Source organism: Alligator mississippiensis, chromosome 5, assembly GCF_030867095.1.
Source record: "Alligator mississippiensis isolate rAllMis1 chromosome 5, rAllMis1, whole genome shotgun sequence".
NCBI lineage: Eukaryota > Metazoa > Chordata > Crocodylia > Alligatoridae > Alligator > Alligator mississippiensis.
Genome location: NC_081828.1, coordinates 29,338,312 through 29,365,674, shown reverse-complemented (window position 1 = coordinate 29,365,674; position 27,363 = coordinate 29,338,312). Strand labels below are relative to the sequence as shown.

Genomic DNA, 27,363 nt, shown 5'->3' with positions numbered 1-27,363 from the left:
CTCCCCTCCAGCCCCTCAGTCCACACTGTCATGGCGGTGCTCCACTGTCTGTCTCTGTGTAGAACTATCTGACTGGCTGCTGAGATAGCCAATCAGAGTGCAAATAAAACATTATGGGCAGGCAGACAGACTAAGGCTTTTATAATATTAGAATTTTTGGCAGCACATAGTTAGCACCTGCTATTAAAACTACTGAACTATTTCTTTAGAAGTAATCAAATCTTTATCTTTGTGTGTGCCTGTTTCAGATACTCAACTAAGCCATTTGAAATGTCATCATGATGGCCAAAATGGCTGAAAGACAGGGATATTGAAAAAACAGGGTGTAGAGGAAATATTATTGTATGTCAGTTTTTGCACGTGAAATTAGGAACTTGCCCACTTTAGTTACAGCTTTTTATCACATTGTAAAGACAGAATAGGTAAACATAACATAAAGTTTTATTAGCTTGTGTTATGGATGTACATATGCATTACTTGCTGTACACATATGTACATGCAATGTAGTTTGAATATGATCCAGCCATTCAAGGGTATGTTACATGCAGTCTGATACTGCTTCTAAATTGCTGTAATTTTACACAGAACTGCATAGATGGCTTTCCATTTATTTTTATGTAGCCATTTTCAGTGGTAGCACATTTATTTTTGTATATCACTTTCAAGCAAACACATGCTAAAAAAATAACTAGAAGAAACTTTCATTTTAAGTCACAGTAACTTTGTTGCAGTCTCTAATAGACATTTTCTTCTTTTTTTTAAAACACACAAGGTCACACTTGTAATAAGACAAACTGTTGCTAATAGGCCAAATAATATCAAGATGATAGTTGAGACACTATACTTATTATTAGCAGTTAAAAAGTCCATTGGGGGAACAAACATTACTGCTTGTGCTATATTAGATATATCAGAGTGCAGAGAGGCTTTATCAATGGCACATACAGCCACATAAATTATTGTGGTGTTTCTTGTTGCAAAAGCTGCTGGTTTAAATGAAAATATTTCCTTGTAGCCCGCATAATGAGGAGTCAGACTGGAGGTATTCACAACTGTAGCCTCATCAAAGTTGTCTCTTAATTCCAGAGGACTTTCACTTGTTCGTATTTCATAAGTTGCAGCTGAAAATGGAAATATGTTAAAACAGATTTTGCAGCATACAGGCAGCACCTCCCATCAAAGATATTGATCTGTTTCCTTACAAGTAATCAAATCATTACCTTCATGGCTGCATTTTTCAGCTACACACTTCAATCATTTGAAGTGTAAAGATAGCATGTAGGACAGACTCCTAATACAATATTTACTCACATACCACATGCACATTTCCCCATAAATCAGCCCTCCAAAATTAGGGTGCATAACTTAAGTGGGGCATTTCTGTGAACATTGGAATTTCTGTACCAAAATTCCAAGGAGGAATAAAATGGTGGTTTTCAACCTGTGGTCTGCGGGCCCCTGGGGGTCTGCATAGATTCATAGATTCATACATATTAGGGTCAGAAGGGACCTCAATAGTTCGAGTCTGACCCCCTGCATAGGCAGGAAAGAGTGCTGGGTTCAGATGACCCCAGACAGATGCCTATCTAACCTCCTCTTGAAGACCCCCACGGTAGGGGAGAGCACCACTTCACTTCCAGATTTTGGCCACTCTAACTGTCAAGAAGTTCCTCCTAATGTCTAGTTTAAATCTGCTCTCTGCTGTCATGAACCAAAGGTCTGATTTTTTTTGTGTGCGCTTCGGCACTAAGAATTATCCCCGTGGGTTTGCAACTTCATTGCACGGAGGAGTTCTGCTGCACAGAGAACCTGCGTGCAAAGGAGTGTTCCCGCCACTTTGCAGCGATCTTTGCAGGGTGCATTAATCTTTGCAACACAGAAATGCACGGTGCAAAGATTTCCCGCTCGTCGTATGCAAATTCGTGCCCCGCAATTGGCTAGTTCTAAATTATTCGCACGTGGCGGCTAGCGATTGGCCTGCTAGCCGTATAAGAGGCTTGAGCAGTTTCCGCTCAAGCCAAAGAGGACTCCGCATCCATCTCGTGGGGACTCTGGGTGTGCGCGGCAGGGTAATAGAAACCCTGTGTGTCGCTCAGAGGAGTTTGGTGGCCTGATCCACCGCCCACCTCTTCCCGTCTTCGAACGGAGCCTACTATAAGACGTAACGACGAGTTTAATGCACGCTTGTCCTGGACATCCGGAGCTTTGTCTGCGTGGAGCCTAGCAAGCTCCACGTGATTGTTCGTGTTCTGTCTGCGTGGAGCCTTGCAAACTCCACGTGTGTTCGTGTTTTCTGTTGTAACCGCAATTCAAGCAAGTTCTCAGCCTACACCACGACCATCTCGGTGTAAGTAAACAATCTTAAAATCAACCATTACGTGTCTGTGCCTAATTCTAGCTCAGCGACCTCCCTCTCCGATCCAGCCTGCCCAGGCTGCTGGCCACAGCCCACGTGCAGAGCGACGAAAAGGGCCCGGGGTCAGACCTGGCCCGCACATGGCGACGAGGATGGGATCGGGATCACCGCGGCACATGGCGATGGGATCAGGAGAGGGCTCGCTAGAGTTAGAATTAGTTGAGAACTGCCCTTGGAGAAGCGGGAGACGCAGCGTAGCAAGCGTCGGAGAACTGGAGGCGCACCTCGCGTACCACCAGGCAGGCGGAACGGGCAAGAGATGTGTCCTTGGACACCTTTCGTTAAGGGGAGAAGAGGGAACTCCAGAAGTCGGAGCCCTGGAAGGGAAAGAGATATATCTTCACCCCGCGGCGTTCGGGTGTATCATGGGTGATGAGCGGGTCCTGTACAGGCCCCTTGATGCTGTGACCCTTGAGAAGTCGACCCGGCGAGCGCAGTAAGCCCGACCCCCACCCGGGAGCGTGTCCGTTGCTCACTGTGTGCCTGAGAGATGGGAGAGACGATGCCAATCGGCTGGTTCTCCCCTTGCATGGTGGTGCCTAGACTAAGGAGTCGTGAGCGTCCGTCCGAGCTCCGCGAAGACCCGGAGACGGAGGACCGCGCCGTAAATGAGAGAGTGGTCCTACGGTGCGACAAGAGGGGAAAACTAAATGCAACCTTTCAAACTATGGCTGATTTAATGAGTGAAACTTTAAGCTTAAAGACCCAGCTGCATATGGCCGTTCGGGCGGTCGGAGAAGCGGCTGAGAAAAGGGATCTTGAAAAGCCTCAACAAGATGGTGCCGAGCAGAGAGAAGACCATGTGGAAGAGCCAGAAGTGAGGGATGGAGCTTTGGGAGAGCCCGCAAGGGTTCGGCCGGTAACTCCGCCCAGCGACGCAGCGTCGGTTCTGCCGACCACGCCCCTCTGCCAAAGGGAGGGGGAGTCAAGCGGAGGAGTGCATCCACCCCTCCCGCCTGAGACAGCAACAACTCCCGCTGTAACAATGACTACAGCTCCGACAGAAACAGCAACAGCAACGACAACTCGCGAAGAAATTGATCAGCCTGCAGTATTAAGCAGCCCAGTCATCGGTCCGCAGAGTGCAGTTCAAGCTACCGCCTATCACGCTCGTTCCAGAGCCGAACTGCAGAATTTGTGTAGAGAATCCAGGATCCGACCCGACGAAACTCTGGCTGTGTGGTTGGGACGTCTAGTCGTGAAGCTTGGGTCCGACCTCCTGGACCAGGAAGAAGCAAGCTTCTTGGTGAGACAAGCTTCATGGAGTAGGGGACATGTCACCGACATCGACATGGTGGCGTTTAGCGTCCACTGGCCTATTCCGATTCCAGCGCTTGTGGCAGGAGTGATTGAACAGAAGGCCCACGCATGGCACGACGGACGACCAGAGCACACCGGTGCAGAACAGCTTGTACTGGCTATTATCGGAGTTTCGTACTGCGCCTGGAACCCAAGAGAATGCACGTTGGGACTAACACCGCTCCAACGAATGCAACCGTGGCCTCACCATCACCTGCGAGACCCTGGAACCATTCCAGTAACTCTTGACAGCATAGATAGTTGTCTTAAGGTTTAGGGGCAAAGAAACATCGTGGTTTTGCGAACTGTGCTGAACCCGCTGGTCGATCATCCTGTGAGTAGTCTCCTTCATCAGTTGTCAAGACTGCGCGTCCTAATGGAGCCAAGACTATCCAGTGATCGGGAGTGTCAACGCCCGACTGAGGCTCAGAACACGAAACACCGCGAATCCGAGCGTCCAGTATTAAGCCAGAGAACACAAGAGGAGAGATACATGTTTGGATACCTCCTGCTGCGTTCTGGACTTAATAAGAGACAGCTTCGGATTTTAGGAGACGCGGGACAATGGCAGCTAGCCTACGAGTTAGGTTTTCACTATCTAGAAGAAGGCGATGATGACTCTTCGACGATTTCGTCGAGTTGCTAAGCGTGAAAAGAAAGACAGCTGTCCAGTATAAAATCGTGTTTACATATTTGTATTTAATAGTGATGATAAGTTTAATTGACTGCATTATCGTGCGGTCCTGTGTGATTTTATAAATAATAGCGAAATAACCATTTTAAGAGAGTTCTTTTATGGATCAGGGATTCAGAGTGCGTGGTGGAGAGAGTCCCCGAGAGGGACAACATCACCGAAAGGAACGAAGGCCTGATGCGCGATTCCACCATGACGCCCACCGAAGTCATGATCATTCAGTTTTTTTGTTATGAATGTAATTTTATGTATATGTGTGTGTGTCGGTTATTATTTGATTCGATCCCTTGAGGATGAACTTTTGTTGTTGACTGATTTTGTTTTTGCTCGTTTAGTTTCGCGAACCATTGACAGAGCTATGAATAACCCGGATGATGGGTTTGAAGTATAATTCTATTGTGCCTTCAGCAAGGGGGGATGTCATGACCCAAAGGTCTGATTTTTTTTGTGTGTGCTTCGGCACTAAGAATTATCCCCGTGGGTTTACCGCTTTGTTCCACGGAGGAGTTCTGCTGCACAAAGAACCCGTGTGCAAAGGAGTGTTCCCGCCACTTTGCAGCGATCTTTGCAGGGTGCATTTCCTTTGCAACACAGAAATGCACGGTACAAAGATTTCCCGCTCATCGTATGCAAATTCATGCCCCGCAATTGGCTAGTTCTAAATTATTCACACGTGGCGGCTAGCGATTGGCCTGCTAGCTGTATAAGAGGCTTGAGCAGTTTCCGCCCAAGCTGAAGAGGACTCCACATCCATCTCGTGGGGACTCTAGGTGTGCGCGGCAGGGTAATAGAAACCCTGTGTGTCGCTCAGAGGAGTTTGGCGGCCTGATCCACCGCCCACCTCTTCCCATCTTCGAACGGAGCCTACTATAAGACGTAACGATGAGTTTAATGCGCGCTTGTCCTGGACATCCGGAGTTTTGTCTGCGTGGAGCCTAGCAAGCTCCACGTGATTGTTCGTGTTCTGTCTGCATGGAGCCTTGCAAACTCCACGTGTGTTCGTGTTTTCTGTTGTAACCGCAACTCAAGCAAGTTCTCAGCCTACACCATGACCATCTCGGTGTAAGTAAACAATCTTAAAATCAACCGTTATGTGTCTGTGCCTAATTCTAGCTCGGCGACCTCCCTCTCCGATCCGGCCTGCCCGGACTGCTGGCCACAGCCCGCGTGCAGAGCGACGAAAAGGGCCCGGGGTCAGACCCGGCCCGCACATCTGCTATCTTATGGCCATTATTTCTTGTGAACCCCAGGGGCGCCTTGGTGAGTACAGCCTCACCAATTCCCTTCTGTGCCCCCATGATGAATTTATAGGCAGCCACAAGGTCACCTCTCAACCTTCTCTTGTGGAGGCTGAAGAGGTCCAGGTGCCCTAGTCTCTCCTCGTAAGGCTTGGCCTGCAGGCCCTTAACCATATGAGTGGCCCTTCTCTGGACCCTCTCCAGGTTATCCACATTCCTCTTGAACTGTGGCGCCCAAAACTGCACGCAGTATTCCAACTGCGGTCTGACCAGCGCCCCATACAGGGGAAGTATCACCTCCTTGGCTCTATTTGTCATGCACCTGCTGATGCATGATAAAGTGCAGTTAGCTTTGCTGATGACTTCATCACACTGGTGACTCATGTTCATCTTGGAGTCCACTAGAACTCCGAGATCCTTTCTGCTTCAGTGCTACCAAAAAGGTCATTTCCTAGGCAGTAGGTATGCTGGACATTTTTCCTCCCTAGGTGCAGCACTTTGCAATTTCTCCTTGTTAAATTGCATTGTATTGTTTTCTGCCCATTTGTCCAGCCTGTCCAGGTCTGCTTGTAGTTGTTCCCTGCCCTCCGGTGTGTCCACTTCTCCCCACAGCTTTGTGTCATCCACAAACTTGGACAGAGTACACTTCATTCCCTCGTCCAAATCACTGATGAAGACATTGAAGAGTATCGGTCCAAGGACTGAGCCCTGCGGGACCCCACTGCCCACATCCTTCCAGGTCGATACCAACCCATCCACCACCACTCTCTAGGTTCGACCCCCTAGCCAATTTGCCACCCACTGGACTGTGTAATCATCCAAGTCACAGCCTCTTAACTTGTTCACTAGTATGGGGTGGGATACCCTATCAAAGGCCTTCCTGAAGTCTAAGTAAACGATGTCAACCCCTACTCCTGCATCCAGGTGTTTTGTAACCTGGTCGTAAAAAGAGACTAGATTAGTCAGGCATGATCTATCTGTTATGAACCCGTGCTGGTTTCCCCTCAGCATAATTTTTCCTGCTGGGCTCTTGCATATATAAGCCTTAATAATCTTTTCAAAGACTTTGCCAAGGATGGAGGTGAGACTGACTGGACTGTCGTTGCCTGGATCCTCCTTCCTCCCCTTCTTGAAAATAAGGACCACATTGGCCCTTTTTCAGTCCTCTGGGACCTGGCCCGTGTGCCATGAACGTTCAAATATTCTTGCCAGTGGCTGTGCAATGACATCAGCCAGTGCCTTCAGTACCCTCGGATGGAGCGCATCCGAGCCTGCTGACTTAAACGCAACCAATTCTTCCAAGTGACTCTGCAATATCTCAGGGTCAATGCTTGGTAGTCTGGTGCCTTGCTGTTGTCTCTCTACAGTCCCATTGTGAGACTTATCTTGCCTCTCATTTAGGAACACTGAGGCAAAGAACTCATTGAGGAGCTCAGCCTTGTCCCCCCTGCCTGTCACCAATTACTTTTGCTCATTCAGTAGTGGTCCTATACTGCCCTGGGCCTTCCTTTTACTCCCTATATATCTGAAAAACAAATTTTTGTTATCCTTATACTTGGGATGCCATCCTCAGCTACATGGTAGCTTTGGCCTTTCTAAGTGCCTCCCTACAACTGCAAGCTGTGGAGGTATACTCCTCTTTAGTAATCTCTCCCTGTTTCCACTGCTTATATGCCCCCCTTTTTGCCCTTAGGCTGCTCTGGATTTCTCTAAGGGCAAAAAGAGGGGAATACTATGTCTCGGAGGCTGCGAAAGATGACTATGATCAATCAAAAGTATGTGAATACCCACACTTACAATTTAAAGGGCTCCACACCTCCATTCAAAATTTCCAAAGGGGTCCGCACCTTTATTTGAAAATTTTTAGGGGTCCACAAATGAGAAAAAGGTTGAGAACCACTGGAACAAAAGCATGGAGATGCTATAATGGATGCCATGTTTCTCTCCTGGTGGCCCAGGCAGGAAAGGGTGGAGTTCACTGTTCAGGGTCAGAGCTGTGGTGTTAAGCTGCTACCAAATCAGCAGCAGCTGTAAGAGGGTTAAAACTTTAACTTCTGCTCATGCTGCACTTGGCACTGGCTCTACAGCAGGGGTGGGCAAAATACGACCCAGGGGCCGGATCTGGCCCACTAGGCCATTCTATACAGTCCATGGGGACCCTAAAAAAAATTAGAAAATTCATATTTATTTGCTCCTATCTGCCTGTCAAAGATGACAGGAGCCAGGAGCAGTAGGACCCAAAGGAAGCTAGTGGCAGGACCCAGCAGCAAGGCCTGCCCAGCCCTGGCCCCCCAAGCAGGAACCCCTGCCTAGCAGAGGCTTCTGGCCTGGGACCATGGGGCTGTTCCTGTTTCCCTGCATCGGAAAGGGAAACGCGGCCCTCAACATTTTGCCAAAACTCAGTAAGTGGCCCATCGCCTGAAATAATTGCCCACCACTGCTCTACAGTCAGGTCTCTGGAAATATCTTTTTTTTCTTCATTCTGCCTTCCCAAAACAAGATGTGTTGCTTATTTGGGGCACGTGGTATGTGAGAAAATACAGTGGTTACTCAGATAAACTGGGAACCAGTAAACTTGACTCTGCTGCTCAAATCACAGATTAAAAACCTTGAAATTAATAGATACTGGCATCTTATCAATTTAGCCAAAGCTTACCAGCTCTATGACTTCCCTGAACTTGGCTTAGTCATTTTACTGCATAGACCTCTTCATTCTGAGCTAACAGCTTTCTCTTATTTCCACACCTTTCACTTGTACTTAGAGAGCGCCTGACTCTCTTCTGGATGGGCAAGAAGACTTTAGAACTAGAGAAGGTTAATCTTCCCATCAAAACTGCAAACACGGTTGCTGCTATTCTTTCAAAATGTGTCTGAAATCAAACCCAAATAGAGAGTTAAATTCACTAGAACTTATGGCAAAACCAGATTTCATCCCAGGTCATGTGTAATGAAATATATTTCAGACTGTGTGATGAGGTCAATCTGCAAAACTCATTTATAATTAATAGAAAGGTAGTTCATTATGCTATTTTATTTAGTTCAAAGGACTAGAAATATTGAATCAGATTTTCAAAGACTGTCTTTACTTGCTGACAACACAAAACTTGGAAGCACGTTGGCTATATAGGAAAATTAGTGCTGGTATTTACAAAGGCACTCTTTACATACATAAAATGGTAAATTTTGAGCCCAGGCCCAGGGAATAGCTAACCTGCTCTACTGCAATTTAATTTCACTGAAAAGAGCAATAAATAAACCACAAAACCTACCTTGTCCCTGGTCAAGATCACCCCCTGGCGCTGTCCATGATAAAATGACCTTATCATCTTCTGTTTTGGCACTAAGATCAGTAATTTTACATGGTGGAAACACATCAGTATCAGGGCTCGTTGGTACTTCAGACACTGTAAAGTAACCTCCTGAGATGGTTCTACTGAAGCCTCCTACTTTGATTTGAATATCATCATTACTTGTAACTGAGGGTCTTGGTCCATTCATCTGGATCGTACCTAAAACCCATGCACAAACATACAAAAACAAACAAAAAAACCTGGATTTGGGTTGAATTTTATGTATTACAGAATTCTGCAGACAAAAAAAAACAAAACAGTTCTGATCTTACTTATATTGCAATAAATCTAGAATTAAGCTCTTAAATTGAATCTTATGGAGTTAAGAGACCAGAATTACTCACAGCATGGTGTCTATTTCTCTACATCTCTGAAAATGATGAATTAATATGAATGAAAATAATATCAAAGGGAATGAAGTAGGACTTAAAACTCCTGAAAGGAGTTTTACCTTTGCTAAACCTTCTTTAAGATGAAGATTAATTATAATTACAGTGTGATTATTGCTAGACATAAGAGGCAGAACTTCCAAAACCTGATCTTTTCACAGACATAACTTAAACTCCTCTGGGAATTAATTATCTTCATTCCCACTTAGATTATATAATTGTTTAAACAACTATTTAAGCAATATTGTTTGATTAAATAGTTGTTTAAAACCTACTTTTAAAAATGTTTTAGTTAGCATAGTATTGTTACTTGTTAAACGGAGCATAACTTAGATGAAAACTGCCTGAGAAACACTCAAAACTAAGGGCCTTGGCACAAGTTTCCTTAAACACCACAAAGACATTTAAAATGTGAGTAGTCAATTAATTAAGGGGTATTAAATGGCCATAAGTACCCTCTAAATGTTTTACAGATAATCCACTCAAAAAGAGATTGATCTTGGAAACGTTTTACCCATGCCATTCCAGGGTATTGTCTGAATGGGCATGGGAGGTAAAATGCTTTATTTTCATTCCTCCCAGGGTGCACAGCTCCCAGCCGCTCTACCCCTTCCTACCCTCCAAAACTCTCATGGTCCCCCCTCCTCCTCCCACTGAGAGTAACTGCTCTGAGCTTAGTTGCAGAGAGACCATGGAGCCAGGGAGGCCTGTTTCCTCCAGCTGCATAATCTGGTTTTAGGAAACTCAATTTTAGCTTGAGCACAAAGCCTTGAGGAGGTTGCTTCTCAGGGGCTCTGTGCTTTGGCTGAGTCCCTGCTGCTCTACTCTGAGCAGGGAACAGAGTCCCAAAGAAGCAGGCTCCCTGAGGCTCTGTGCTCAGGCTGAAACTGATGCAGCTGCTCCAAGAGCAGCTTAACCCATGGGGGAACCTAGAGCTGGGGAAAGCATCTTTTCCAACTCCATGGTCTCACCATCTGGGCCAAGGCAGCTCCTCACTCCCAACCATCCCAGCTGCTCCTAAGCCCACTCTCCCCTCTAACCCAATCCTAATTCGCTGAAACACATTTAAAATGTTAGTCCTTTAATTAGTTTTAAATTTTTTTCTTGCTTCTTTCTCTTTATTTCTGCCCTTCCCCTCCCCCCCCTACAAACAGTTTTTTACATTTTCTCTCCTCCCACCCTCTGCTCTGGCTGGGCTCCTGCTGGATGTGGAGGGATGACCCTATGCTGGTTTCTCTGTCTCCCACAACCTCCCCCTTCCTCTCTCAGCACAGGGGAGGAGCAGAGTCTGGCCCATGATCTTATGACATCAGAACATTCCACAGATTTCTGATGTTATACAGGTAACCTGTGCCAAAGCCCTAAGGTCTCAGATATACGCCTGCATAGATCCCTTAACCAAACTACCATTGCTCTAATGCCCTCTACTCGAATTTGAGAGTTAACTTGATGTAACTGTTTCTTCACATGTAAACACTGGAATTTTATATGGCTCACCCCACATTGCTCTGTCGTACCATTTTCTACGTAACCTGGTATATACAAAGCATGACTCCATGGCGTTGCAGCATGCAGTTTGATGATCTCGCTAACTTGAACCCGGACTTTCAGGTTGTATTTCCCATTTCCACGGAAAGAGAACAAATACTTGGAATAGACCCCATCATTCCGGACAACATCTGACCCTAAACATTAAAGATGACAGAATTAACAGGACACTAAAATATTGCATTTATTTAGCTCTTCTTCTTTCTTATAAAGCAAGCATAAAACAGGAATGCCAGGCAAATTTTCCTCTGCTTATCCCCTTGCTGCTTCACTGTCTTTAGTGGCACATAAAAATTAGGAAGTAATTCTTACTAGACAGTCAATATAGTGGTCTGACATTGGGATATGTACTGAATGCATTGCATAGTGACTGAAACAGCTCCGATTTCATAGTATTAGACTCATTGGTAGAATTTCATGTCTTGGGGCTACTACTTCCATGCATGGATGAACAAACAAATATATCATTAAATGCAAGTAATTTACAGTAAAAAAAAGTAACATAACCAAATCACAACATTCAGTTATAGGAGAACAAGACAAATGCTATTCTTCAAGCAGACTGGAAGGTGCATCTAAACAGAACTCTTAGGGAATCCTTGTTAATAATCTTCCAAAAATGTACAGAAAATTTGGGTTAATTTTACTACCTTTGATGGAGATTCTTTTCTTTCTGAAAATAGCTAAACTGTTCCTTTTAGAAAGATTCCAGGATCTCACAAAGAACAAACTCTGAAATGTACCTCATAAAAGATATGTCAAACATTTAAAGAAATTTTCTGTTTAACTTTTCCTTCTTCCCTTCTATGCTTCAAATAATATCAGTTAAACATTATAGTCTATCATCAGACTACTTAAAATATTTTTCATGAAGTAAATTCAGATCATAGAATCATAGCATCATAGGACTGGAAGAGACCCCAAAGAATCATCAGGTCCAGCGCGCTGCACGAGCAGGGAAGATATCTGTGGTAGGTGACCCCAGCCAGTGACCATCCAGTCCTCTGGACCATTGAAGGCCCATTGAAGACCTCCAGGGTAGGTGATTGCAGGGCCCACTGAAGACCTCTAGGGTAGGTGATTGCAGCACCTCTGGGGGGAGCTTGTTCCACAGTCTGGACACCCTAGTTGTGAAGAAGTTTTTCCTAATGTTCAGCCTGAAACTATCTTCCAGGAGTTTGTGGCCGCTGTTTCTAGTTTTCCCCCAGGACGTCCTGGTGAACAGTTGTTCACCGAGCCCCTGAGGTACGCCTCTGATATAGTGGTAAGCTGCAATCAGGTCCCCTCTCAGCCTTCTTTTCTTTAGGCTGAAGAATCTGAGATCCCTGAGCCTCTCCTCATATGGCTTGCCATGCAAGTCTCTGATCATATGGATGGCCCTTCTCTGGACCCTCTCGAGCTTTAGCACATCCTTCTTGAAGTGCGGTGCCCGGAACTGGATGCAATACTCCAGCTGCGGCTGCACCAATGTTGAGTAAAGTGGGAGAATCACTTCTTTGGTTTTACTGGAGATTCATCGATTGATGCATGCCAGAGTTTTATTGACCCTAGTGGTTACCGTGTTGCACTGCTGGCTCATATTCATGCTGGGGTCTATTGTTACCCCCAGATCCCTTTCATTTCTAGTGCTAGTCAGGTTAGCGATGCCCAGCCTGTAGGTGCGCTGCGGGTTCTTCCTTCCCAGATGCAGCACTTTGCACTTCTCTATGTTGAACCTCATCTGGTTCCATTCTGCCCAACATGCCAGCCTGTCTAGGTCTGCTTGTATCTGGAGCCTATCTGTGGGTGTGTCTGTGCAACCCCATATCTTGGTGTTGTCTGCAAACTTGGCCAATGGGCTTTTCACCATCTCATCCAGGTCGTTGATGAAGATCTGCTCCACAAAGTTTTGCTGGCATAGCCATGTTGGCTAAGGGCATGAAGAGATTACACTCCCTCACTATAGCAGCAAAGAGCCCAGTGTGGACACAGCTGTGTAATGAGGAGTGGGTGAGACAGTAATGCCAACTCCTGCGAAAAAATCACGAGACTCCTAATTTCCAAGTCAAATTAACTCTGACTCATAATCTCCGGATAGAGAGATCAAATCTCAAGATTTTGTCTTTTGGAACATGTAGAACAACGTCATGCTGGCAAGTTGGTGGGGGGACTGGGAAGAGGTGGGGGGGGCAGACCAAAGCCCCCATGGTGAGGGAGGGAATGGGGCAGTGGCTGGGGTGAATGAAGCTCTGGGGCCAGGACAGGCTGTGCGACAGAGTCACAGGCAGCACATCCAGGAGCATGGGGGTTGGAGGGGAGCATGCAGCACCCTGACGTTGCACACACTCCCGGGGGAGTCATGGGCCATGTGTGCCCCGGATTTGTGTGCAGAGTGGAGGTAGGCTGCCCACTGCAGGCTTGGGGCTTTGAGCCCTGCTGTGCATCCCCTGCCTGCCTGGCAGCTTCGTGCAGCTCTTAGGGCAAAGCAGCATGGTGCAGAGTCCCATCCTACAGTGGGCAGCCTGCCTCTGCCCCACGCACAAATCAGGGGGGCACGTGCCCCTCATACCTCCCCCAGGGGTGCGTGCAGTGGTAGGGAGCTGCACCCCCCACACTCCTGGACAAGCCGCCCACAGCTCTGTCAAATGACCGGCCCTGGCCCGTCTGAATGTGTGAGTGTGTGTGTCTGCCCCTCACTCCCAAGCCACAGTCTGCCCAACCCTGCTGCTGCCGCTCACTCCTGACCCACAGTGCCCCGCATCCTGCCAGGGTTTGCAGGGATCCCCTTCCCCAGGCTCCAAGCCCCAACACACACACACCCATAGGCCTCCAAATCTTCACAAATACTCCCCCCCCGCCACACACACATGCACACACTTAAAAAAATAGCATCTCATGATTTACATTCCAAACCTCTTGATTTTTAAGAGCTAGTCTCATGATTTTTGACAGTGGGATTGGCAATACTGCTGAGACACAAGCTCTGGGCACTGACTTACAAGGGATGCAAGAACAGAGCTGCTTCTGCTAGTCCAACTGCCATTGGTGGCTTGGCCACCGCTGCTGTCCTTGCTGCTGCTGCTATCCAGGACACAGAACATGCTTGTTATACCTCTGCGAGGACACATATGTGCCACCAGAAGATTGTTTCTGTCTTCTTAGCTTATTCTGTTCCAGAAGGCAGGGTAGCTTCATTGGCATAAAAAATCTTGTGGATGCACATTTCCACTAGGGGGCTGTCCTGATATAGGTATGCCAGCCTAGCTGGAGTGCAAGGAGGCTCTAATGCAGACAAGCCCCGTGTCCAGTAAAGCACTGGTTAATAACGTTTCTTTGATAAGCCATGCTATCTCCTGAATAATTATGAGAAATCATTTTTGATTAGTGAGAAAAGAGCACATTCCTTATTCCCTAAGACTTCACCCTTGTAAGCATAAGTACACCTGGTACACAGGGTATTTGACTTATATGGTAACCCTTGTAAATAATGAGTAATACACATCACTGTTGACAAATCATGTATAAAAGTCACGATTGCTTCTTCTAGATGATATTGCACATTAGCAAAAAGTATCCTGTATTATATTCTTCCTTATGTGCTACCTCTGCTTTCCCCCACCCCATTAAAACTGATGCAAGTGTCAGGAAACTAAGCATGTGTCTGATTCAGTAGTAAGTACAGTGTGATAAACTGTGCATAAACAGTTGCCAACAACTCAAGAGTGCCAGCACAAGAAATGTGTAGCACACTTCTTGGGCTACTTTCAGATATAAACTATGCTTTCAGAAATTGTTCAGGTAAATTAAATTACCATATAATGCAGAGCAAGGAACTCTATTTCTTTTCTGAAAAAATAGCTACATTTCTTAGGAGACAAAGCAAGGCCCATTGGATAAAGCTCACTGGAAAAATTAAAACATGAAACAATGAGGTTTCTATCCTGCAAAATGATTCTTGGATTTTCATCTTAGTTTTCCATGAAATCCCATTGACATTAGCCATAAATATTAGTTCCTGTAACACAGCCTGGGGCGCTCTGTTCTTTTAGAGAAAGAAGCAGCTCAGTGAGGGGGCACTGCAGGCCAGGCAGGATGTAGCAGCTACAGGTCATACTGGCAACAGGGCAATTATGCCAATTGGCAGGCACCTGCAGCAGTCTGCTGACCAGAAGTGGACAGGGCCCTGGTAGGATATAAGCCTGAGGCTTGGGCTAGTGGGCTAGCCTCTCCCTGGCAGCCACAGGGTGAAGAACTCCCAGCAGCAGGGCTCCTGAAGGGACTGTGGTGCTGCATTTGGATCCCCGGTGAGGCTAGGGAATCTCACTAGGGTATACCCCAAGGTTGGGAGGCTATCCTAGGTGAGGGATGAGGGAAAGTTTTCCCTCTTAAAGGGGCAGAGTGCTGCTTCCCTTTTGCATTTATGTTATAGCTTGGGGGCTTATGTTTGTTGTGTTTACACTGGCAGTTTGGGTTGGGACTATAGGGGCAGTATACTGGGGTCCTGTTGGTGAATGTGGGGTATGCGATCACCTTGAGCCCTGCCAGGGTAGGCTCAAGTGACTACAAAGCCCAGAGCAGGCTTAGAGTGAGGCCACAGAGACAGACAGGAGCCAGGGGACTGGTGCACAAGGGGCACAACCAGACAGGGGCCAGCATCTGGTGCCCAAAAAAGCCAAACCACAGCTAGTACCTCAGAGTCAGGTCTGATACAGTGGGCCTGGGCCAGAAGGCCTAGTGAGAGTAAACAGGCAGAGGGGGAAGCCCCAACAACTGAACGACACTACAGTAACACCTGCAAGGCTTGATGTGGTGTAGGAGAGGATTGGAGCCAAGCAATTAGCCCCTAAGGCTTGAGGTGCCCGTAGTTTCACAGTTCGTGAGGCCCAGTAGGATGCCAGGGAACCCTAGCATCGGTTCAGTCGAACTGGGGCCATGTGAAGGCCTAGGGGTAGCCTCTCTTTTAAAATCATAAGAAACATCAAGGTGTGGCAAGAAAGATAGAAGAGAGGGCACCCTATGGGCAGTGCAAAGCACAGTCGTGGAGCCACTAGGATGTGGAGCCATCACAACTGCCCCTGGGACCCTGACGTATTACAGTTCCATGTTTGTGGATGTCTTCCAATAATTAGGGTCTTTACTGTGAAGATGGATGCAAAAATTATAGCCATGCATTAAATAAATTAGTGTTGATGTTACTGAGATCAGTTTCTTCACAGCAATAACTACTGGATAGTTTTCATTTGTGAAATGTAATGTGACAACAACATTTCTATTTATTAACATTCTATAAATAAAATCATATAGTGATAATTACCAAGTGTTGATTGAAAACCTGTGCTTTATAATAGTTATGGTACATCAAGAAGGCACACATCACTTCATCAAATACCTAACTACAGGCATGTCGCATCATAGGCGCATTTAACTTGTGCAAATTCAACTATACATGGGTGGGGAGGGGGGTGGGGCTTGAGTCTGCACATGGTGCTGCCGCTTACCTGGAGGCCCGGCCACCACCACGCTGCCAGTGACCTCCTCTGCCTCTAAAACCTCCCGTCGCTGCCATGGAGCCATGCCCAGAGCTATGTGGCTGGCCGCTGGGCGTGGTGGTGGCTGGGTGGCACGCTGCCGCCAGTCGCACAGCTCTAAGCGTGGCTCTGCAGCAGCGGCAGGAGGTTTTGGAGGCAGAGGCAGTCATCGCTGGCACGGTAATATGCAATTTCACTATACGCGATTTTCGCCTTTACGCGTTGCCTTTAGAATGTAACCCCCGCATAAGATGTGACATGCCTGTACACAGAGAGACCAATTCTGTACTGTCCTGTACTCTGTGCAGTCATTAAAATTATGCAAAGTAAATGCATAATGAGTATACATGGTACATGGAATTGTTATGCTTTATATTTTGTGCAAATTGCTACCCACTGTGCAAGGAAGCGAAGAATCAAGACCACATTCCTACCCGAAGGTACTTATATTTATAAATTCCTGACCCTGTGAATACTTACTACTGCAAAAGTAGTGCAAGCTTGAAATAATTACATTTAAAGATATAATTTTACAACATGCAGAACATTATCACTGGGCGCATCTACACATGCATTTTAATGTGCAGTAGACTATTTAACTGCACATTAAAATAAACATAATAAACCATGACATTACACTAATGTGCAGCAAAATAGTCTACTGTGCATTGAGTCACTAAAACAGCATGCAAATGCGTTACTGTGCATTAGCACAGTCTAATGTGCATTAATTTAGTACCTCACACTGGAGATACTAAATTTAATGCACATTAGAAAAGGCACATTAATGCATGTGTAGACACTCCCACTGTTAACTGATTCAAATGGGAATTGAAGGCTGGGCCCTAACTCAAATAAAAATGCATTGCATAACTCTGGCGTTTACAAGAATACTCGCATGGTTAAATTTAAGCATCTGATGAGGCACTTTGCTGAACAGGGACCTAACTAGGAATATCTCCAGTAAAGTCAAATGCAATCATATAAGTAAAAATGAAATCTTAGCTAGTATCTCTCAACTTATTGTAAGAAACTCATTGTGAACTACACAATACAAAAGCAATCAGGGGCAGACCTGGAAGGTATGGGGGGCATGGATGCAGTGTTGTAGGTGCACCCCCTTTCTGCCACCAAGTTTCTAGGGTTCTGCCAGATCCAGTCTCTGGGGCTCTCCCTGCCCCCAGATAAGTCAGGGACAATGGCAGAGAGAGTGGCAGGGGAACAAGTTATCCCCCTTCATGGACCTACTCCATATGCCCAGCTCCTTGGTGTTCCCTGCCAGCCCAGGGGGTTTCAGCCATGCCTTGCTCCCATCTCTCTACAGTCTGAAGCGTTGTATGCCATACCCTGCTTTAGGAAATCCTGGAAATATGCCCATTAAAGCAATTAAAAGAACCCTTTAAGTTTGCTTTATAACATTTTTCAAATGTGTCACAAAGTCTTTGTTACCTGCACCATTGTCAAAAAGTTCCAGAATAATTGGATCTCCATTCTCTGGTTCGATAATGGCGGTCACATTTGCTCCAAGAACAGGTGAAAGCCCTTGACCAACTTGTGCATAAGCAACCATCGGACTAGGGTAGTAGTTTGTATCCCTGTTCATGTGGGCTTTCACAGTTATTGCAGGTATTGTAGAATTTGCTGCTCGGGAAGTTACTGTTATTGTTAGGACTTGAGGGGACAGATGAGTATTAGTGAGTGTGTATGTCCACTTCCCAGCCTGAAAAAAAATATATTTAACAGTTAAATAAGTCCTCTTTGTTTATATGTTTTAATTATGAGGACCAGCTTACTCATCTTCAGGTATGTAGTAGTCTTACTCTTAAGTAGCTCCATTTGAATCAAAGGGGCTAATCGCTGAGTAAATACTCAGTATGAATACGATTATAATTTAGGCTGTAAGGGTACCTATATACAAGCTGCAAGGTTGCTTCAATGCACTGTAATTACAGTACATCAGAGCTGACTTGATTAATTGAGGCTGCTGGAGTGTGGTAATTACCACAGCCATTATCAAGTGGCTCTTGGAGCCACTCTACTTAAAGCATCCCTGGCACACTCAGAGCACGTGTATAAATGCCCTAATTCTGGAAACCCTTTCAGCTGGAATCAGGCTTTGCTTATGAATTAATTTTTTATTCTTACTGGTTTAATTATGCAATGAAGGACTACTTCTAAGAGGAAGGATTAGATCAGGGTTGGCCAGCCCACAGTACACGTCACAAGTTTCACAGGCAGCTTCTGTGTGGCATGTAGCATACAGGGGAGGGGACAGGTGGCACAGCAGCAGAAAGGGCAAGAAGCAGAAAGCAGAGCAGCAGATTGAACACGGGGGCACAGGACAGGGAGTATGAAACAGAGCAGCAAGTCAGGGATTGAAAAGGATCTGAGTAGCACTTGGGGAGGGCATGGGGCTTAATTTATGTCATGCCTGCCAAAAAGGTTGGCCACCACTGAGTTAGACCATACAGTCAAAATCTGTGACCCATTCTAGGTGCCATATAATAGAAATCTCCACAGCTTTTGGAAGGAATTAAATATCTATTTACAACAATGTTATTTTAAAGTGGGTTTATAACATTTAACCATTCATTTAAACCATTTTAACGTTACATATTGGGTAGGCAAATTAAAAAGAAAAGAATGGACATATTGGGTATCAACCTGATTCAGAGAAAAAGAGATGAATTCTACTCTAAAGAAAGTTTAGAATGATATAGCTGTAAGCTTAAATTGTTTCTTTAAACTTAGAGAGAGCTCTCCACTAAAGTGGAAAAATCAAAAAATCAAAAATCAAAAAAAAACCTATCATAGTTTGAAAGGTCTTACCTCACACTGTTAAATGACTCCAACTTAATGTAGTAGAGTTGGAGTGTTGTTTTAGCCATAATGGTCCAGGAAATATGTGAAAAGCAAGGTTTATAGTGATACTTTTTATCAGGCCAACTGTGTAGCCTGGAGAGATGTTAGGAAAGCTTTTAGGTATGATGTGCCCTTCCTCAGGCCTGGATATATGTATCTTAGTTCATGCATCAGTTAGACTTGAATGACAAAGAGACAGCTTAATTTTTACCTCTGCAATGCCGGGAATCTGAAGACGAGCTATATGGAAAATAATATCAATGCTGAAGTTCTCATTGGTGTAGTTTTTTCCATGGGGATCAAGAAGAGTTATTTTCGGTGGTTCAGTGGTCTGCCAGGTAACTACAAAGAAGGTATCCCTTCCCACTGTACTATCAATAGTCACCGTCCTTCTGAACTGTTTATAACCCTGGGTACTCTCACCAGTACTTTCAATCTATTAGAAAAACATATTTACTGTATTATCCTTCAGTCCTAAAGTTGCATGACCTCATAAGTAAAAGTTTTTCATCTTACCCTTAATAATTAAATCCAATACTGAAAAAGGAAACTATATATAATCAAATTCATCTCTATTGTGTACATATATACCCAATTCTCCTTTTACACCACAGTACATGATTTTAGCAGCAATTGCATTGAAGTCAATGGAGTAAAACTAGCATAACTGAGATAAGACCTTACACGTGTTTCTTCTCAAAATGTTGGATGTCATATCTTCTACTGGGTGAAATTTCAGATATGCTCAAATATATAGAAAATTGGTGTTGGAAGAGACCTCAGGTCATCTAGTCCAAATCCCTGCTCAAACCAGGACCATCCCCCAACTACATCATTCCAGCCAGGACTTTGTCGAGCCAGACCTTAAAAACCTTCAAGGATGGTGATTCCACCACCTCTGTAACTATTCAGCTATGAGGGACCTGTGTTATCTTTCCCAGGAAGATAGTAGTTAGATCTGTAAATTCTCTCCTGTGCTTCATAGTTTTATAGCTGTCAGGGGCTGGAAGGGACCTTACAGATCATCGGGTTCACCCCCCCTTGCACTTGGGCAGGAAAGACTGCTGGGGTCAATGCTCTCATATTAATAATTATTGTTCACTTAGTGCCAACACAAAGCTTCAGTGCTCTATTTAAGTCCAGTTCTACCTTTGAAAAGTGTACTGGCTAGTAGTAAGATATTTAGGCAGAATAAAAATACTTAGTGCAGATGCAAGTTATACTGGCAAAGAAGGTATTTTATATAGCTATGCTACTTTCTCTTCCATGTAGGAATAAACTATACCAGCATAAGCATGTACATTGGTATAACTTTATCCACAGTAAGGTAGGACGACAAATAAAGTACTACAGATTTTATGTACAGGCAATCCCTAGTTGAGGATTACTAACAACTGATGATTGGGCATGGTCTATTCATAATATTCTTCTTTTTATTTACATTTGAGAGTAGATTTCTTAATACAGTCCACTCTAAGCATTCCCTACAGTATCTAGGCATTTCCCTTTGGAGCTTCTTTGCCTCACTTCTCATGTCAAACCCAATGATATTCTGTATTATTGAGTCAACTTCCCAAATATCTCTTTGCATATGCTCAGATCGCATTCTGAATCTTTCCTGGCCCTCTATAATATCCATCTTAGAATACAAAAGGTTAAGATACATTCAATATTCATGACCGAGGTGTAGCCCATGTATTCTAAAGCAAAGTTATTCCTAATGAGAAGGAAACTGGAAACGGTTAAAAGTTTGGTTCAAATGGATTTGCAAGAGTTCTATTTCCATGGCTTTCTCCTCATACCAGTAAAAGAAACTCTGCTAGAAACACTTCTGTCTTCTAAATTTCTCAGGTCAAATCAATAGGCAATGTGTGATACCTGCTGAGTATGTAATAACTCCCTAGCACCTCCATATAAAAATATGCACATATTTCAACATGTAGTAGACTTTGAGATAAAATACTATAGTGTGATAGACTGTACAAAAGCCAGTGTGGATGCATTAGGGCCTAGTACGAATTCAAGTAAGGGTCAGATTATAAACCAGACTATAAAGATGGTCAGTGTAAAGTTGGATAGAGATAAGGAAGTTGCTTTGGGCTGTACAGGAGGAAAAGAAGGGGCTTAAGAGTTGATTAAAATCTTACAAAAGATTTAATTCTTACTTTGCTTGAGCTAGTTTTCTTATCTCTTTCTCTCCAAGACTCATTCAAAATAATGTACGGAATATAATGCAGAATTATTGTGAACACAGTGGTGATGATCAATAAAGTAGGAAATGGAAATGTTATCTGTACTTATAAAACTGACCTGAATGGACTGATTAAAGGTATCTCCACTTCCTGATAAAATTCCACAGAAAGCATCAATGAGGTCATTGGAATTCAGTCTATCTGAGACAAAAAAGTTTAATCCCCCTGAAAAAGAGCACAGGTTTTATTTTGGAGTTGGAACTTAGTTTCAAATATTGCATACTGTTTCAAAATACTTAATTCATGAAACTGATAAATCAAGAGTCTTACCTACATATTTTTCAAATCAGTATAAGGGGATGAGAGGGATACTGTATATCACTGATAAGGTCAGTGGTGTAACTGGTGGGGGGCAATAGAAGCAACTGCCCCCAGTGCTGACTTGGGAGGGGAGCACAAAAAAGGGGCTGCTGCAGGCACCTGTGCATTCATGACTACAGATGAGGCAGCAACTTTCAGTTGCTGCTTCTACTTTGTCCCAGGTGCCTGAGTGTGTCCCTACACTGCTTTATAAGGTCTCAGTTAAGCTCTCCTAGTACTTCCAAAAGGTTCCTTTAATCAGGACACCCTGAGTTTACTATCTCATAATGACTCTTGTTATTTTAAAACCATAGTACATGTAGCAATTTTGCATTCCTTTTAGGAAGTATTCCAGCAATGTTATAGATCCAAAACAACATCTCTAAATGAATAGAACAAAACTAAGGTTACTTGCAGGAGCAAGAATCAAGCACTACTTTGATATATTTAGAGCACTACATTTATACATTTTCAGAAGTTGTCTCCTTCATATTCACTTTTTTTGGCTTATCACAATTTCTGAGTGCCTGGCAACCTCAGATGTCCAAGGCTAGATTTTTCAAAGGTACCCAGCACCCATAGTTAGTATTCACTTAAATTAGAGACAGGTGCTCCTCCTGGATAATATTTTCAAAAACAACAAATGATCTGGAATAGCCCTGCTTTTGGGTGCCCTGCTGGACATGAAGGGCAAGATTCTAGAAGTTGTGCTCATGAGTAATTACCCAAATAAACCCCATTGGTTTTACTGAAGTCATCTATGGCACAAGAGTAGCATCATTTAGGCCTAACATCTAAAGCAGGATATCTAAAAACTGAGACAATCCAAAATTAATGGCCACTTTTGAATTGAGCCATGTTGGCTGTTACATAAGAAGAGAAACATTAACAAGTGAATTACCAGCATACGTCCAAGGAATGAAGGGCAAGGACAGCATGTCAAAAATTTGCAGTGAGCTGTTAATGAACCTTTTTATACAGGAAGAAGAAATTTGCAAAAAAATCTGAATAAAGTTTAAAGCTGAGAATTTTGCAATCTGCTGCTGAACATTTCAAGCAGAAAAAACTGGAAAATTTGACAAATTAGTAACTATGTATTAATTAATAAACTCTTAAAGAATGGAGGGCCATATGTTAAAGGTACTTAGAAGCTTAATCCCCATTGATTTCAGTGACATTTGGGCACCTAAATACAATCTAAGCCATGTACCAGCTTATTTGCCAAATTGTTTGGCAAGAAGCTATTTGCCTGACATGTACCATGATCAGCTAAATCAGGGGTGGGCAAAATTCGGCCCACAGGCTGAATCCAGCCCATCAGGCACTTTCATCCGGCCCGCAGCATCCTGCCAATGAATTGCACCCCTCCCAGCACTTCTGCGCACGAGGGTGGAACCTCTTGGGCAGGGCTCCTGCTGCAGCTGGAACCTGCTTGCTCGTGGCAGCAGGTAGGGAAGCAGGGGGCTGGTGGTGGGGTAGAGTTGCAGTTGGGCAGAAGCGAGAGTGCAGTACAGAGCCTTCGCCCAGAGGAGTAGCAGGAGCACAGAGCTTAACTAGGCAGGGTGTGTGTGTGTGTGGAGGGGGTGCAGGGGGTGTTGAGACCCCCCTCACAAACTCCCCCTGCATGGCATGCAGGAAGTCAGGGAGCTCATGCCTGGCATGGGGGGAGGAAGCGGAGCCTGCCCTATTACCAGGGCTCTGCATTGCACGCCTGCAGCTCCAACACTTGCAGCAGGAGAAGCCCCACACTGGAGTTTGCTGCCTCCCCCGCAGGTCTCCACACACTGCCAGGAGTGAAGGGAGTCCTGCCTTCTGCTTCTCCACGGAGTCCTGTATGATTTGGGTTTTTTCTGGTTCTAAGATGGCAATACCCCACTCCCAAAAGGAGTATTTGGGGGAACGGGGGCAGCAAGGGGAAGGACTTCCAGGGGCAAAGGTCAGGCATTAGGGGGCAGGACCTTTGGTCCCAATGTGGCAACCCGGGGGCGGGGCAACTATAAAGGGGCAGGGCTACCTATGCGGCCCCTGACAGTTCACCAAAACTTGTTAAGTGTCCCTCTGCCTGATATAATTGGCCGCCCCTGAGCTAAACCCTGTAACCAATCTCAACTACTGTCAGTACAGTACAGAAAAGTAGCTGGAAGAGAAAAGCACTGAACATGACAACTGCCACTCACCTGAAAGCTATTAGCAGAGAGAAGCTGACCAGCAACCAACTGATTGATTAAGTGAGCAGGCAGGCCATGCAAGTACAACATAACTGCTCTGTAAGGATGCATAAGGCAGCATGAACAGTTGAGCATAAACCATGCCTGCATGAATTAGCCAGCACACTGTGGGATGGGGTGCCTTTAATGCTGAAAATGGCGCAGGAATGGCAGATGGAATTCTTGCAATTGAAACAACAGCCCACATCAATCACAAGCATTTTAAGTGACTTTGACTGAATCTATAAATATCTGTCCTTAGACACCAACTATGATAACCTAGTTGCCTAGATTATTTAAAACGAAAATGTGAGGACAGAATCTCAATTTTGCAAACATTTATGCAGATCTGAAAAAACCTGTTGTTTTCAAAATTGGGGCAAGGTTCATTCAAAATTTTACCTGTCTCTCTAGAAAACTGTTCAATTTCTTTTGCAGCAGACTGTCCCAGAACAATGGTATGGATGACTGATCCACTGTTAATCACATCAGAAAAGCATTTCTTTACACCACTGTCTTCTCCATCTGTCACTAATATAATTTCTGAGCCATATATACTTCCATCATGTTTTCTGATCACCTAATAACAGAGTACCAAGTATTAATATGAAGCTAATGTATTATGCACTCTGCACAGTTCTTTGGTCTGGTACAGGAAAATGCAAAATTATAAAAGAAAGTAAATCAAAAGAAATATACTAAAAATTCTCCTGCATTAATCAACTTCTATGCATTTTATACCTGTTACAAAATAAGAATAAAAAATGAGGGCTAAATTAAGAACGTCCTGTTTAGGTGAGAGAAAATGAGGTACTTTCCATTACCTCAAATGCCAGCTGCAAGCCTGCGCAAACATTTGTTCCCTCACTAGTTGGAGCAGTTGGTAGGAATGAAGCAAGCTGTGTCCTTATATCATTGCTGACAATTTGACGCAACTGAGTTTTGATCTCTCCCGAGTGACTGAAAGTGACAATACCAACATAAGAATTTTCTTCCACGATCTGTAGAAGATACAGTTCTGCTGCTTGATGCAGCTGATTGATCCAATTAGTCTATATAAAGAAGTTCAAAACAAACAACAAATCACTCACAACAAAGAAGCCAAGCAGCTGTAAATTTTCTACTGAAAAGATCAGAATCAGAGAGACAAAAACAGCATAAAATTTTCCACAGCGTATATTCAAGAACAGTTTTAATTTAGAACAATAAAAAGTGTTGCTGCACTGGCTCCAAGGACCCTACTAAACACATAAAATTACAAATATAAATGCTTAGTTCAATCAGCTGTACTGAGCAACAGTATATGCAAACGTTTCAGCAAATCTTTGCTTTGGTGAAAATATTTCCAAGTGAATAAAAATAAATCGTCTAAGTGCACAAAGGAAAATACATTTCCACTAAAGAGATGTTAGTATGTCTGAATGAGAATTTACCCCATCCTTGCTGTTTGAAACATCAAGAACCAGGCAGACCACCCTATCTCTCTTCTGCAGCAATGAGAAGGTAGGAGGAGGTAGAAGGCTGGTAGTATTCAGTGGAGGATTGTTCTTAAAATCCATGGATTTCATTATTACTTCCCACGTGCTTCTATAGTCACACATTCTGTTCTGCATATTGGGAGCTTCTCTATTATGGTTACTTTCATCACAGAATTCAGCCACCTAGAAATAGAAACAAATAGACCAAAAATAGAGAGACCAAAAATAAAGAAACCCAAAGAAAGCCAACCGGCAATGAAAGAAAATAAGTACTGCTGTAAGAAAAATAATAATCTGGATTTGTATACTGCCTTCCAGCATTTGATCTGAAAATATTTGAAGCTACCACTATTATATCTTTTACCAATATGATAACAAAAAAATCAAAGATCAAATAAGTTCCCAAAGTTACACACTTAGTGATAGCAGTGAGGCATAAAAAAGTAATTTTGTCATCATGTGCTCAAGCCACAAGACTACTGATGCCCCATAGAAAGCATGACATCTAACACTTCTGCTTAAGCAGTGCACTTCTTTCTCATGCACAGCATGGCAATACTACATAAACAGCAGAATTCAGCTCATAAGAGCAATCTAAACCAATCCTTATTCAGGCAAAACTTCAGTGAAACAAACTGGAACTATCATGGGAATAAGGATCACAGAATTTGTCCCTGTAAAAGTAATAATATGGCTAATTGTTTTAACACGTCTAATACAATCATCCTATTGGACATGGCTAATACAATCATTCTAAGGACATCCTCAAATATTTACAATGTATGTATTGACAATGACTTGAGCTGTACCAAGTGATTTGTCAACTATAACAAATGTCCCAGAAATATTCTAGATATCCTAGAATTATGGCCAGTCACATATATTTGAAACATCACTTGGTGCAAAACAATTGAGTATTATTTGGGATTTTATCATTTGCTTTAAACAACTTTAACATTTTAAATAACCTTAGCATTTCTAAAAGAAGTGGATAAGGACAAATTGTCAGGAATCTGGGTTTTTTTCTATCTGTACTCACAGATGATAAGCTTTGCATGTACATTATTGATGCTGCTGCAGTTTGATTTCTCTCATGAATAAATGCACATCCTTCAATAAAAAGTCCTGTTAGTTGATTAATGACACAATTTCCTTCAGTGCAGGATTTTTTTTCACAGACATAGATGCCAGTGAGATTAGATGAGCATCTGGAAGTAAAAATGGAATACTTATTATTTAGAAATGCCAGACTGGCCCCAATTCAGGGTAGAACCTGATTTTAATCAGTTTGCCTTGCAGGAATCCAGTAATGCAGAGGCAGCTTTTTGTAGAAGTAATGTTTGTATGTGCAAAGAAGAAAAAATTCTACTAATTTTTTCCTCCTCAGTCACTTTAATCCATTAAGCCAATAAAAAATACTAAGACTGTAGAATGTATTTTTATTGGCGGGGGGGGGGGGGTGGTTATTCTATAGTTACCACTTGAACAGTCTTAGGAAAAAAGAACAAATGACACGCCTACAGAAGCAAATCAGATTTGGGCCCTAGTGAAACAAACCATACTGATAAAGCCCACCAAAATTTGAATGTAAAAGTAAACTAATTAATTACCTTGTAACTTCAACTCGATTTTGTCCAGTTATATAGAAAGGCCTGTCACTATCATATTCATCAAACACCCCCCATCGAAGGTGGGCCCACTCATGGACAAAAACTCTGCCTGTGGGAATAGAGCATGTAAACTGTGGTAACTTTAAAATTACTGTGACTGTAGATGTTTGTAGTGCACAAAATCAGTGTGTACATAAACAGCCAATAAAGATG

General features: G+C 43.8%; 1 protein-coding gene across 1 annotated transcript in view; it reads right to left on the bottom strand.

The window, feature by feature from the left end:
- Nucleotides 1-423: 423 nt before the first annotated feature.
- CLCA2 (chloride channel accessory 2) overlaps nucleotides 424-27,363 on the bottom strand; it is a 38,019-nt gene continuing 11,079 nt past the window's right edge. The window contains exons 4-14 of the mRNA XM_006277518.4: nucleotides 27,151-27,259; nucleotides 26,580-26,748; nucleotides 25,496-25,723; nucleotides 24,887-25,114; nucleotides 24,465-24,642; nucleotides 21,614-21,720; nucleotides 19,515-19,739; nucleotides 17,891-18,161; nucleotides 10,904-11,071; nucleotides 8,917-9,156; nucleotides 424-1,121 (exon numbers count right to left, since the gene is read on the bottom strand). Coding sequence (XP_006277580.1) covers nucleotides 712-1,121; nucleotides 8,917-9,156; nucleotides 10,904-11,071; nucleotides 17,891-18,161; nucleotides 19,515-19,739; nucleotides 21,614-21,720; nucleotides 24,465-24,642; nucleotides 24,887-25,114; nucleotides 25,496-25,723; nucleotides 26,580-26,748; nucleotides 27,151-27,259 — 2,333 coding nt within the window. The 3' untranslated portion in view covers nucleotides 424-711. The remainder of the gene's footprint in view (nucleotides 1,122-8,916; nucleotides 9,157-10,903; nucleotides 11,072-17,890; nucleotides 18,162-19,514; nucleotides 19,740-21,613; nucleotides 21,721-24,464; nucleotides 24,643-24,886; nucleotides 25,115-25,495; nucleotides 25,724-26,579; nucleotides 26,749-27,150; nucleotides 27,260-27,363) is intronic.